The 12,563-nt window shown below is 45.2% G+C and overlaps 2 protein-coding genes across 5 annotated transcripts; one reads left to right on the top strand and one right to left on the bottom strand.

Annotated features, from left to right (window-relative positions):
• LOC100501172 (uncharacterized) lies at nt 1-1,634 on the bottom strand. Of its 2 annotated transcripts, none has more exons than XM_023300322.2 (6): nt 1,525-1,634; nt 1,339-1,452; nt 1,165-1,265; nt 713-1,066; nt 506-605; nt 1-412 (listed from the first exon to the last, which is right to left on the bottom strand). In XM_023300322.2, exons 2-6 carry the CDS (start codon nt 1,438-1,440, stop codon nt 374-376), a joined length of 696 nt encoding a protein of 231 aa, XP_023156090.1. In that variant the 5' UTR covers nt 1,441-1,452; nt 1,525-1,634; the 3' UTR covers nt 1-373. The 2 variants fall into 2 exon arrangements, with proteins under 2 accessions (XP_023156090.1, NP_001338881.1); NM_001351952.1 differs by having other exon boundaries at nt 32-412; nt 1,339-1,445; nt 1,525-1,591.
• Nucleotides 1,635-5,856: 4,222 nt separating this feature from the next.
• On the top strand, nt 5,857-10,707 carry LOC100281603 (uncharacterized). Of its 3 annotated transcripts, none has more exons than XM_023300278.2 (5): nt 5,857-6,317; nt 6,406-6,487; nt 7,367-7,490; nt 8,072-9,217; nt 9,986-10,707. In XM_023300278.2, exons 2-5 carry the CDS (start codon nt 6,441-6,443, stop codon nt 10,403-10,405), a joined length of 1,737 nt encoding a protein of 578 aa, XP_023156046.1. In that variant the 5' UTR covers nt 5,857-6,317; nt 6,406-6,440; the 3' UTR covers nt 10,406-10,707. The 3 variants fall into 3 exon arrangements, with proteins under 3 accessions (XP_023156046.1, NP_001147994.2, XP_023156047.1); NM_001154522.3 differs by having other exon boundaries at nt 6,046-6,317; nt 6,390-6,487; nt 9,986-10,602; XM_023300279.2 differs by lacking the exons at nt 5,857-6,317; nt 6,406-6,487 and adding an exon at nt 7,199-7,274.
• The last annotated feature ends 1,856 nt before the right edge of the window (nt 10,708-12,563 follow it).

The raw sequence follows: 12,563 nt of genomic DNA, 5'->3' as shown, positions 1-12,563 counted from the left end.
TTGACAAACAATACAGGCCCCTCAGATTTCAGTGGATATAGTAGGCTACAAACAGAAGAGAAGAAACAAAGTGCATGACAAACAATACAGGCCCCTCAGGTTTCAGGAGCGATAGATACAGACTGTGACACAACTCGACTCAGGGTAACGGTCGCGGAGGTCCCCTATCCACCGGGATACAGACTCAACTTCAGCCATTGCCGCCTCTACCGACAAGCTAGCGAAGAACTGTTCAAGCTCAAATCGATGTTGCGAAATCCGAAACGTGCACATACGGGCTTCACCCAATGTCAGGACCTGTGTATCTTCGTAGGATCGGACCGCTTCTGGTTTATTTCAGAAAACAATCGATCAGAGTAACAAAAAAAAAACATTAGGACGATACTCGCTGGCTGAAGAGTTTCTTCCTGATCTGCAAAGACGAAGTAGTCATGGACATTACGAGTCTGATCAATGCAGTAGTAGTAGGAAATCTGTAAGGAGGGAACAACCATAACCGACGCACCTCGGGGAGCTTTTGCCTGAAGGAGACGCTGAGCCTGGCGTCCAGCGTGTTGTCGCAGACGATCTTGCCGTCCTGGGACGCGAGCACCACGCCGCCGGAGCTGTTTGTACGATCGCCATCACACAGTTCACACGCATCCATCAATTCATCGCCCTCATCAGTCATCACTAACTAAGGTTCCGCGATGTGACGTGAGCAAGTGAGTACCAGGACGGCCCATGCGCGTCGCGGCTGGTCCTCTGCGGCGGCAGGTAGACCTTGCCGTCGATGATGATCTTGGGGAGGTTGACCTTGGCCTTCTCGGCGTACTCCTTCTTGGCCACCTCCAGCACCGCCTCCACCAGGCTCCGGTCCGCCTCTCGGCACCGCAGCACCAGCGCCGGCTCCCTCAGGCGAAGCAGGCTCTGCACGATGAGGCCCTTGAGGACCCTCTTGTAGGCGTTGGCGTCCTTGGTGACGCGGAGCAGCGCGTCGCCGGCGCTCTCCTTCATCCCGGTCACCACGTCGTCCTGCGCCCGCAGCAGCTTGATGCGCGCCGCGTTCAGCTCCGTCGAGTACTCGCTGCATGCATGCATGCATGGGCGTGTGGAATTTGCATCGGTAAATGAAAAAAATGATGAGATGCTGGAAACGAACGAATGGATCGATCGTCTGCTCACATCTTCCTGCGGACGTCCACCTGCTTCTCCTTGCGCTCGTACTCCTGCCGCACCCTCCGTTTTTCCGACTCCACCAGCTGCAGCTTCTCGATGCTGAACTCCTGCATGCATGCATGCGTACAGATCTAAGTATGTTGGGATGCATGTGGTGAAGACGAGAGAGTCTGTACCGACCTCCTCGGCGGCAACACTGATCTCGCTGGCTTTCTCGTCGGCCTCCTGCAGGATGAACCGGACCATCTGCTGCACCTGCTTCCCGACATCGGCGTCGTTCATCTTGGCTGCAAACTAACTCAAGCGATCGACGTGAATTCCTGTGATCGAGAGTGCTTTTGGTTCCTCGAGCGAGATCCAATTTACCTGTCCCGTGTGTGCCTCCGATCCTTCTGCTTGGACCGATGATGATACGCGGAGTTCGGGTCTGGGCGAGCGCGACACGCGGGACCGAGGGATGAGGAAGCGACCTGAGGTCGGAAGTGGTCGTTATCTTCCGCGCGCCATATTTGGCATTATTTGCCTTCAACAAATTACTAACGTAAAACATTGATATGAGATGTTTGAATGCACTATAATTAATAGTTAGTTGCCTAAAAATTGTTAGTGGAATTAGTCAGCTAACAAATAGCTACCTAACTATTAACTAGTTTACTAAAAATAGCTAATAGCTGAACTAGCTAATGTTTGGACAATAAGCCGGGTTTCTATCCATCGATATTTGTTTTTGTTATTTTAAAATCGGTAATAATATAAGCATCAATATTCGTTTTAAATATTGAGTCCGTGTAGAAGATACAAGTACCAGTTAGAATATAATTCATCAGGTTTGTCTACCGCAGGAGGCATTTAAAATCCGCAGCTCAAACCTGATGCATTTCTATGCAAACTGATGAATTCTGGTACTTCGGGAAAAAATCTACTAACATTAGTGATGAAATATATTTTGGTAGCAAGCAAGTCTATTTAGAGATATAAATATTAATACTTTTCTTTTATAAACTGCCACGCAGGTTAGTAGTTCTCCTCCTCCTGCGTGTCAACTGATCCATGACGAAACGATCAAAGGCCAGACCTAGACTAAAGTCCATATCGGAGATGCTTATTAATTCCATGAGGTTAGATCACCGGGATGAGTAATCGCTTTTTTTTGGGGGGGGGGGGGGGGGGGGGGGGGGGGGAAGGAGGTCGACGTCAAGGTGGTTGTTATTCACTAATACTTTACTTTTTTTAAAATGACAAAGAAACACTTAAGCCAAAGTTGTAATACTCACATGAAGTTAGGTTTGCAATAGAAGTTAAGTTACACAAAAAATAGAGAAATCCCAATTCACTCCTTTTTCGATATCATGATCCTTTCAGTGTCTAGCGAGAGCTTTACCTCAAATAATACAGTTGCAAACCTCTCTGAATTTCAAATCCGGTAGGGAGGTGCACTATGTTTAGTGTAGATTATATTTGATGGGTTGGTGCTACTATTTTATAAATAGGGCACTGTCTATATTCGTGTCCCCATATTTGGTGCACATCAGATACGTTCGGTGCACCTACAACGTCATCAACTCATCTATTTGAAACATTCTTTGAGCTATTTTTTAAACATCTCCTAGTTTCCATAGAGCTAACTTATACTAGATTTAGCTTACCACTCTTCACAAGTGAGCTGCAGCCTGCATGCATGGTCTATAGCAGCTGCAGGAGGCAGGATGGCTGGAGACGAAGGGCATGAAAGTTGGGAAAGCGAAACTCCACGCACGCACGAATGATTAATCTCTCACTCGAGGGAAATTGGTACGTCCTGGTACCATCATCTTTCAGCAAACCAGCCATCGGCCGCCTACAGCTAGGACGTCGCTTTTGCCTTGCCTTTCCAGTGAAAAAAATGGATCCTAGATCTCCCTATACCTTTTGACATTTTTAATGCTAGGGAAAGTGGTAGCTCTCTAATCGCAATAATTGACGCTGTAGTCTAGTACTTTGATAGTTGCTCGTAAATCTAAACCTGTTCTTGGACTTGCAAGTGCAGTCCAGGACGCATCATTTATTAATCAAGTGCCACACCTGGAAAGTGGAAGCTGGTCATAATAAGACACCGGAAACATACACGGGCAAGCACTACACACGGTACTGAAGTGAACTGATGCCTTGGAACAACAAGGATGGATCACACGTACTCCCCCCTCAGTTCCAAAATAAAATACACTGCCTATTTTTTTCTTTAAAAAAACAGTTGATTCCACTTCCGAGTTTATAAAAAAAGGATTGATATTTATATCTCTAAATAGACTTGCTACCAAAATATATTTCGTCACTAATGTTAGTAGATTTTATTTTTTCTGAAGTAGCAGAATTCATCAGTTTGCATATAAATGCATCAGGTTTGAGCACTGACGAGCATTGGCCCTGTTTGGCACAGCTTATTTTCAGCTTCTTCACAAATTTAAGCAGAAGTTCTGCCAAACAGCTAGCTTCTCCAGCAGCTTATTAGTTCAGCTGCTTCTCAGAATACACTAAAAGCAGCCAACAAGCAGAAGCTGCTTTTCACCATTCAACAAGCAGCAGCTGTGCCAAACAGGGCCATTGTATTGTGCCCCCCTGGATCTTATCCAAACGCTGTAGCTGAACACTCTAGAGGCAAATGACATTGTGACAAGTTGAAGAATGCAGGTCCCTCCACTACAGCTTGGTAATAAGCAGGACCATGCATTATGGGACGGTACACTGAATGTCGCCACATGTGCAGGATGCATGTCGCCTACACGAGGATCCAGCGGTTGTCTCGCCAGTCGCCACTGACTACTGATAAGGATTATTCCTATCAGACTCTCTATTCTCTGCATGGTTTGCGACTACTGAATTTGACAGAACGACCAGTACACTGAATTTGATTAGATGAGCATTATGCATTATTTTTTTTATTTATTTTGCACATTTCAGAGCACTTCCCTTGTATCCTTTCCGAAGGACCACCAAACATTTGTGTGGTCACCAGAACCAGAGCAGAGCCCGGCCCCGGCGTGAGGAGAGGACCCTATGCAGTGCATGCTGCGCCGGACTGCCGGGTGCCGCTGCCGCCCCCCTGGCGTCTGGCGAGATGGGAATGAGACGGAGGAGCACTGCAACTGCAAGGCTGCAGTGACGCGCGAGATTGGCGCGGGTACCGGTACAGTCCCCGCCGTGTCGGTCCCTGGCGACGCAGCAACCACCGCCGGTCGCCATCGCCCAACCGCCACCACGCCAGTGCCCTCCGGCTCCCGCCTCCGTGGGAGGCGCAGATAGCTAGGCACCAACCCACGGCTACGGGGCGCTCTTTGTATGGGATGGCCGAAGTTGGAGAGTTCCGGTGTCCTACGTCACTTGAGTTCGTGCAGCTGGGAATTTTCTTTTCTCAGCTCTTGTTAAGGTACCATGATTATATTTTTACAGTGATATATATATATATGACATTTATGAATCTCTATAATAAATGGTTCTTCTATTTTTTATAGATTCAATTAAATTTAAACTTGTTTTTTTTTTAGGAAATGGGAACTATTTTCCCGGGGAGGTCGTACTATTTCCCCTCAACAAGACAGTCACATGTGGCACTCGAAAAACTGCAGGAAACTACAGAAGGAATGTTGAAACCAGGATTATATGAGCCAGCAGGTCACGCGGATGGAACGTCTGACGAAATTTGTCCTGGCAGCGAGGACGAACATAAGCCCCTGATGGGATTGCATGTGTCCGGCACATTGACATCGTCACAATTCATTCACATATAATATGCACACCACTGGCCTGGCCACGCAGCTAGGGTAGCCGGCCACATGCGCGGCCACACGCATTATTGGAGTGCTGTGTGTGCTGTGCCTGTGCGCAGCACGGACCCCTGCTCGCACGCAGCTGTTGTAGTACGTCACTGGCGTGGCGCACAAGATCGGAGGACCTCACCTCACGTTCGGTAACAGTGCTCCCCCTTGTCCTCTTTACCTTCTCAGCTTCCTCAGCCATAATTAGTTCACGTTTTCGTTTTTTTCCCCAAATCCAATTATTTTTAGCCTTAACAAAATATATACGTGAAAATATTAATATTTATACTATATAATTAGTATTATTAGATAGATCTTTAAGTCTATTTTTATAATAAATTTATTTACACATAGAAATATTGTTACTATTTTTTACCAATTTGTTTAAATTTGACAATTTTTTGACCGGTACGACAGCTAATTTGGAACAGCGAGTACACTGGCCATCGACCATCGCAAACTGTCACGCAGCCGATAAGGCAGGCGGTACTGGTAGCTGCTGAATGCTGATCCAGATCTAACACGGTGCACACAAAGCGTAGCACCACCATCCTGAACGCATGTTCCTGATCGGACGGCAACAGGAGACCATGCGACTGCACGTGCACCGTCTAGGATCCAGCTCCCCCCGGTGCACGTTGCCCCTCATTTGACCGCGCTCCGGAATGGGCCTTGATGATGCCCTTCCCTGATCTGCCAGCCTGCCGCTCTACGCTGTCAAGCGGCAAATCATCCACTGATTATTCTGGAGGCGCATCAGTGCACCCTCTGACAGCCATTGATTAATACTAGTAACCTTATAGTAACCTAAGCTACGAGGTCGTCCACGCTGATCTGTGGGCTCGGGCCCCACATGTCAACCCCCCTTTAAACCTACCCTGAGTCCCTGACCGGCTCCCTCCTATCCGCTCACAAGGGTCTCCTGCTCTGCTCCCCGCAGGCGCAGGTGCAGGGCCCCGTCCTCCCCGCAGACCTGTCCTTGACATGTGGGCCCGTCGCCCCTCAGAAGTAGGACATGGGATGGGAGGGTCGCGGGCCTTTGCGGCTAAACAAAACAAAGGCTTCCTTCCCATCACAGCGCAGCGGCGCAGAACTTCACGCTCTCCCACGCAGCCCTTCCAGCACCACCACCACCAGCAGCAAGCATCGTCGTCCCCCGTCCGCCTCTCCGCTTCCTTCCAGGCTTCTAGCCCTCTCTCCTCGGCATCTCTAGCGCGGGCGGCATCTATAGTAGCCCTAGCCCCGGCCGCGGCATTGGAGGAAGGCAGCGGCATTGGCTGCGGGAACCGGAGAAGGAGGCATTGACTAGGTACAAGCCTCTGTAACCTGCCGGATCCGGATCCGAATCCGCGCTGCCGACTGCCGGAGGTACTTGCCGCAGCACTGGTCTCGCTACTGCTTCGTGTGGGATTTCGGATCTTTTTCTTACCTTATTTTTAGTGTTGCCTTTTTGCAGTTTGGGGGCAACGAAGCTTGCTCTAGTCTCTAGAGATGGAGGACCTACTGGGTTCGGAGATCGGGAAGAACGACTACGATTGGTGAGTATCAGCTTACCTGCCCGCTCTGCCTTTCCCTGTCTATAATTTTGTCGAGGAAATCTTTCTCTGTCTAGCGGTTCTAGCTTCTTTTTTTTAATTTGCTGCGTGTATATGATTCACTCACTGTGTCGACTGAAGAGGGGATTGATGCGGTACAAGAGCTGTATTTCCCCCGGGATTGACTTGAACCGCCCTGCTTTGGGGATGTATTTGTACGGATCACTGGTTTGAATGAGTTGAAGCTTGTCCACAACGTATCACCCAAGATCATGTCTGGTTTTTAGGTGGTGATTGACTGATTGTTGTGATGGGTTTGAGGCGATCTTTGTCGCTAACTAAAGATGACTTTGTGGGCAGTGGTGGTTGTTGGGAGGAAATGTGTCCCTATGCAAAGAAAAGCTGAAACACACGATATATACATGTGAGCTGATTGCCCTGTGTGGGCTCTCTCTCTCTCTCTCTCTCTCTCTCTCTCTCTCTCTCTCTCTCTCCCTTTGAACACCAACCTGGAGATTGGTAAAAGCATGCAACAAATCTTTACACAGTTATCATGGATGAAGTATGGCTGAAAAAGAGTGAAATATATTTAGGAGAATCCTTTTGTTGGGGAGGTAGATCTGAGGCATTTGATAAAGGCCAATTTGATACATGAGCATGCTTCAAACGATGGGCCAGTTGCCACCGGTCAAACATACCATTTGCAGTGATTTTCCTCACAGTACTTCATGATATTTTGATCGTTTTTTGGCTGCAAAGATCTACTAATTGGTTTCTCGCTTCCTAATTGGTTGTTTGTTTTCTGTACTGTAGTTATACATATCACCTCCCCCCCCCCCCCCCCCCCCCCTACTCTAACTTAATTTACTTCGTGCTGTACAGGCTCCTAACTCCTCCTGGGACCCCACGTGTTCCTGCACTGGAGGGCGCTGAGAAAACACCATCCTCAAATATATTACCGAAGCGCACTACAACTAGATCATCCTCAACTACCAGAGCATCTAGGGTATGTTGCATTTTGGTTCTTAAGAGTTAAATGTGTTAATATTTGACAGTTTTCCCTTGCAAACTGATAAAATGTTACTATTCTGAGCAATAGTTTTCTTGGAATCATGCTTTTTATATGAGGTAGAGCCGTAGAACTGTAGAAGTGACACATGTGAATCATTTTTACCTACTAATCAGAATAGCCTTGGCAACAGAGAAATTATGAGATATAACTCCAGAGCACTGTAGTCTGCAATGTTTTGCAATCTTACTCGCCAACTCATTTCTTTTGGAATGAAGTGGTTTATTCTTACTATAAGTTAGTAAATAGGGCTTCACCTTAGTATTTATTCCATCATATACAAACTGTTGAAGTAAAATATGTCGAGGAAAGAATGCACTTTTAAGGCTGCTGTACAGAAATAGAAATAGTATATTTACTTGGCAAATTTAATGCTGAACTTTATTATTTAACACGGAAACTTTGTAATAGAAATTAAATACTGCTCTTTATCTACTAACCATACAATATAAACAATAGTTGCATAACTTTATGACCTACCTAAGCTCTACTGGTTATAATAATGGTTTCATTTGCAGCTTTCAATATCTCAAACAGAGAATGGGAATTCGACGATTCCCACTAGACCTGCAAGAAGTAACTCTGTCAGCCGATCATCTATCCAGTCAGCTCTCATGAATGGCAACAACAGGACATCAGTTCTGAATACAAGCATTTCTTCAGTCACTTCAAGACCTACAACTCCTAGTAGGCGAAGCAGCACAGTTGGCACACCAAAGCATTCAGCTCCAGCTGCACGTCCAGTGCCTGCAAGATCCTCTACTCCTGTTAATACTCGTCCATCTACACCAGCAAAAACTCGCCCATCTACTCCTACGAGAACTCGTCCAACAGCACCAAACTCTTCAACTGATTCCGCTGCTGCCAAGACTACATTCACACATAATGCAAGGCCATCAACTCCAAATTCCCGGTCCCGTATTGTTCCCAATTCATCTTCAAGTGCAACTCATGTAATAAGCCGTCCGAGCGCCTCCTTGAGTGCAACAAGCAGACCAGGGTCTTCCTCAGGTAATGTTCCTGGGATAAGCCGTGCCACCTCATTGTCCTCAAGTTCGGTTCCTTCAATGAGCCGTTCCAGCTCACGATCATCTACACCTACACGACAGCCTGCAATTCGCTCATCAGCTCCAGCTATTGGTCGTTCTCCTTCTGTTGGACGGACTTCTAGCATCAACAGCTTTACGACTTCGTCCAGGTCTGCAGCCAGTACTGGCAGGAACTCAGCACCTTCATCTGCTCCATCATCTCGTCCAAGTTCTCCAAACCCACGACCCCGAGCTCCAGTGCGACCTCTTGATATCCCCGATTTTCCAAATGAAACTCCACCAAATCTAAGGACAAAATTACCTGAAAGACCACCATCTGCTGGCAGATCACGGCCAGGAATGGCTTTAGGCATAAGATCAACCCCAAATACTGAACCTTCAGCTGCCTCAGCTCCTGTGAAGAAGATCTCTGTGCCTGCTGTGAGCCGAAGTAAATTTTCTGATGCATCATCAAAGACCTCTACTCTCACAAATGGACACCAAAATCGACAGGCTGACAGGTCCAATATTGACAGTCAAGCTAATAGACCCTCGAGACCTTCCACGGGTACCACAGATAATGGATTTGGGAGGTCGATATCAAGGAGGTCACTTGACATGGCTATCAAGCACATGGTATGTTCCTTGTGTTCATATCAGCTACCATCCTGCAGTTTAGTTTTGGAGTTGGGTTCTTATCGCTTGAATTGCTTAGTTTGTTACCTTCTGAAACTGTTTACTTACTTTTGGACCTATCAATATTCAGCCTTTTACATTTAGTCAGAATTGCCATGCCCGTGGCTTAGGAAACATTTTGCAAGTCCATGCATCTCGATTTTCAAAGTGGACAAATAAACGCTGCAAGTGAAATATTCCCAGATACAGATTGACTCTGTGTCACCAAGGTCATCTCTTATTATGTAAAACCAAAATAAGAACACACACACATATATAAATAAATTGTGAAATGTTCTTTGGCGGTATTATACTAAAATATTCAAATACACATTGCATTGACATTCACATTTGCACCCGTAAGTGGTGACTTCATCTCAAGTGACACGTCTCTAAAAGTTTGTTAAGTTAGTCCTTTTAGAGATGATCGGTTTTGGTTGAAAATTGAAACACTGCATAGATAATAGGTTGGTCTAAACTACTGAATGATGCATGAATGTTGGAAGAAGCTAAGGTCCTGTTTGGATGCAACCCAGTTTTTAAGAAACCAGTTTTTGTTTTTTAGCTAGGAGAGACTAGCTTCTTGGTTTTTAAGAAACTGTGAATCCAATTTCTTTAAACTGAGGCATAAACTGGTATTTTTGGAACCACCTCAGTTTCCATAAACCAGTTTCTTAAAAAAAATGGGTGGTTCCAAAACAGGTCCTAAGCTATCACTCCTTTTGACAGGACATTCGGCAGAACTTGGGTGGCATTCGCGGCACATCCCTGTTTCCCCAGAGCATCCGCTCGGCTGCTGCCAAGGTCCGTCCAGCTCGGGCATCAGACCCAGGGCATGGCATCTCAAACGGGGACCAGCGCTACAGTGACAATGGAAGCAGCGTGAACGGACACCTCTCCGGGGACTCAAACGGGGTTCTCTCACGTAATGGTGGCAGCTCAACCGATTCGCCAGACAGGGGGAGCATCGGGACCAAGGAGACCCTGAGCGAACTGGACATCTATGGTAGCTCGCGCTATGAAGCGATGCTTCTCAGGGAGGACGTGCGGAACACAAACTGGCTGCACGGGCTTGATGACAAGCCCGACCAAAGCCCCCTGTTCGACCACCGGTTCGAGCCGCTGCCGGAGCCCTTCAGCCCGTTATGACAGCTGCTGCTTGTAAATTATGGTCATCACTATGATTGACTGGTCGGGTTTTCTGTCCTTTTGTGCTGTCACCATTACGTGAGAGAACCCCCTTTGTGCTGCAAGATGTGTATGGTTCCGTCTGTTCTCTGTCCTATAATTGACTGGTTCTGCACTCCCCCCAATCCAATTTCAGAAACCGAAGACGTTTGAGATTGCGGGGTTTGAGTCTCTTGATTTGTGCCTAGAGATTGGTTTTCCACTTTCCACGAATTGTTGGACTGAAAGAAAAAAGATCTATAAAAGGGAGTAAGTTGCTGTAATGCTTGGATGCTCGCTCGTGTGATCCCTGCCATTTATGTGCTCGGTTTGCTGTAGGTGCTCCTTGCTACTCTTGGGTAGACCCGCTTAGGGTCCGTTTGCCATTTATGTGCTCGGTTTGCTGTAGGTGCTCCTTGCTACTCTTGGGTAGACCCGCTTAGGGTCCGTTCGTTTCTGCTGGAACGGATCAGAATTAATTCCAAATCTCCAAAACTTATAGTAATTATTGAAGGAATCTAAGCCAAATTTATTCCACCCCTTCATTCCATACGAAACGAACAGGTCCTTAGGCTTTATTTGAGTACTCTATCATTGATCTCAATCCATATGTGTTGTGGTGGATTAATGTATAAATTAATTTAAATTATATCCTAATCCACCTCAATACATGTGGATTGTGGTCAATACTAGAGTACTAAACGTCTTGTCGGGTTGGGTTGACATGTGGCTTTGAGTTAGGTTTTTTTTGTGTTTGGGTCAAATTTTGGGTAAAAATCACTAGCATGTGGATTATTATAGGTCAAAAACTATGGTTCGTGTCTCTCTGTTACATTGGTTGGATCAGATCTCTCTGTGATCGGGTGTCTCTCTGTTACATTGGTTAGATCAGATTAGATTAGATTTTTTAGATGAGTCTTAGTATTTTTATTCTCGTTTCTAAGACCAACCGCATGGAAAACCTATGCGGCAGGTTCAGCAAAGAGCTATGAGTAATATTTATAACCTACTTTACTAAGGTCAAGATTTTGTAGACCATAGTTGTTTACAATTATATGTTTGTGTTCAATCCATCAACATCGAAACACTAGAATCTTAATATGTGTACCATAGTCCATTTTCATACGTCAACAATGAAACCATAACATGTAATATTTTTGTTGGTTTCATCTAAGGCCTCATATAGAACACCACTATTCTGTGCCATACTCTTTTTGTCCCTTGAATTGGTACAAAACATGTAGCCATTGATGTCTTATGTCTACCAAGTTATGGCCTAGCATGATGGTCCATATGTCAACATATTGATGGTTTATTCCTTAGCCAATTCCCCATTTGGAATGTTTTCCTCCCTTAGCCATGTGGTGAAAGCTTGTGCTCCTTCATGACCCAATCATTTGTGGCCATTATTTTGTTTGTGAAGCTCATTCATGTGTTAATCAAAGGATCCATTTTCAAGAGCTAATGTAGCATGATGTGATGTGCATGTAGTACTATTTTGTAATCTAACAAGATGAATGATTTTTATCTCATCCTCCCGCTTCCATACAACCCACCCTTATGAAACCCTAGATCTAACCATCTTAAGCAACCTCATCAAAGAAATGAAGACTAAAACCTACCATTATTTATGTCTTTCTAAACATTATAAACATAAAGGCTTAGATCTGATTATGCTTCAAATGAGAAGGGAACACGAAAAAATATGAAAGACACTAACTGACGTTTAATGAGCAACCTTTTTCAAAGAAATGAAGACCAAAACCTCTTCACTTGTATTTTGAAATTTATGGACATCCAAGTTTGCCATCAATGAAAGGTGGCCTAGTTGAAGTAGGAAGAAGCATGGTTGAAACTTACTTATTTTCATAATTTCCACAAACATTATAATCACCAAAAAAAATGAATTGTTAAAAAACTATGTACTTTAATGAACTAATGCACAACCAAAATATACATAACACTCTTCTCCATCATTTAGTTTATTATTGTGTATTTACATGTAAGAGTGAATTATGAAATTGGTGATTGATGATATATGTATATGATACGAAGAAACATAATAAGCCAACTAATCTATAATTTTGGAGAGAATCATGAAACCATAGGACTATTATTTGTCTCTAACAAAACACAACCA

Source organism: Zea mays, chromosome 6 (genome assembly GCF_902167145.1).
Source record: "Zea mays cultivar B73 chromosome 6, Zm-B73-REFERENCE-NAM-5.0, whole genome shotgun sequence".
Classification (NCBI taxonomy): domain Eukaryota; kingdom Viridiplantae; phylum Streptophyta; class Magnoliopsida; order Poales; family Poaceae; genus Zea; species Zea mays.
Note: the sequence above shows the minus strand (reverse complement) of the source record. Positions and strands in the feature narration are given on the sequence as shown.

Coding starts and splice junctions, on each gene's coding strand:
- LOC100281603 (XM_023300278.2), top strand. CDS start 6,441: ATGGAGGACCTACTGGGTTCGGAGATCGGGAAGAACGACTACGATTG. Junction 6,488..7,366: donor GGGAAGAACGACTACGATTG/GTGAGTATCAGC, acceptor CGTGCTGTACAG/GCTCCTAACTCCTCCTGGGA. Junction 9,218..9,985: donor ACATGGCTATCAAGCACATG/GTATGTTCCTTG, acceptor TCCTTTTGACAG/GACATTCGGCAGAACTTGGG.
- LOC100501172 (XM_023300322.2), bottom strand. CDS start 1,440: ATGAACGACGCCGATGTCGGGAAGCAGGTGCAGCAGATGGTCCGGTTC. Junction 1,266..1,338: donor TCAGTGTTGCCGCCGAGGAG/GTCGGTACAGAC, acceptor GCATGCATGCAG/GAGTTCAGCATCGAGAAGCT. Junction 1,067..1,164: donor GTGGACGTCCGCAGGAAGAT/GTGAGCAGACGA, acceptor GCATGCATGCAG/CGAGTACTCGACGGAGCTGA.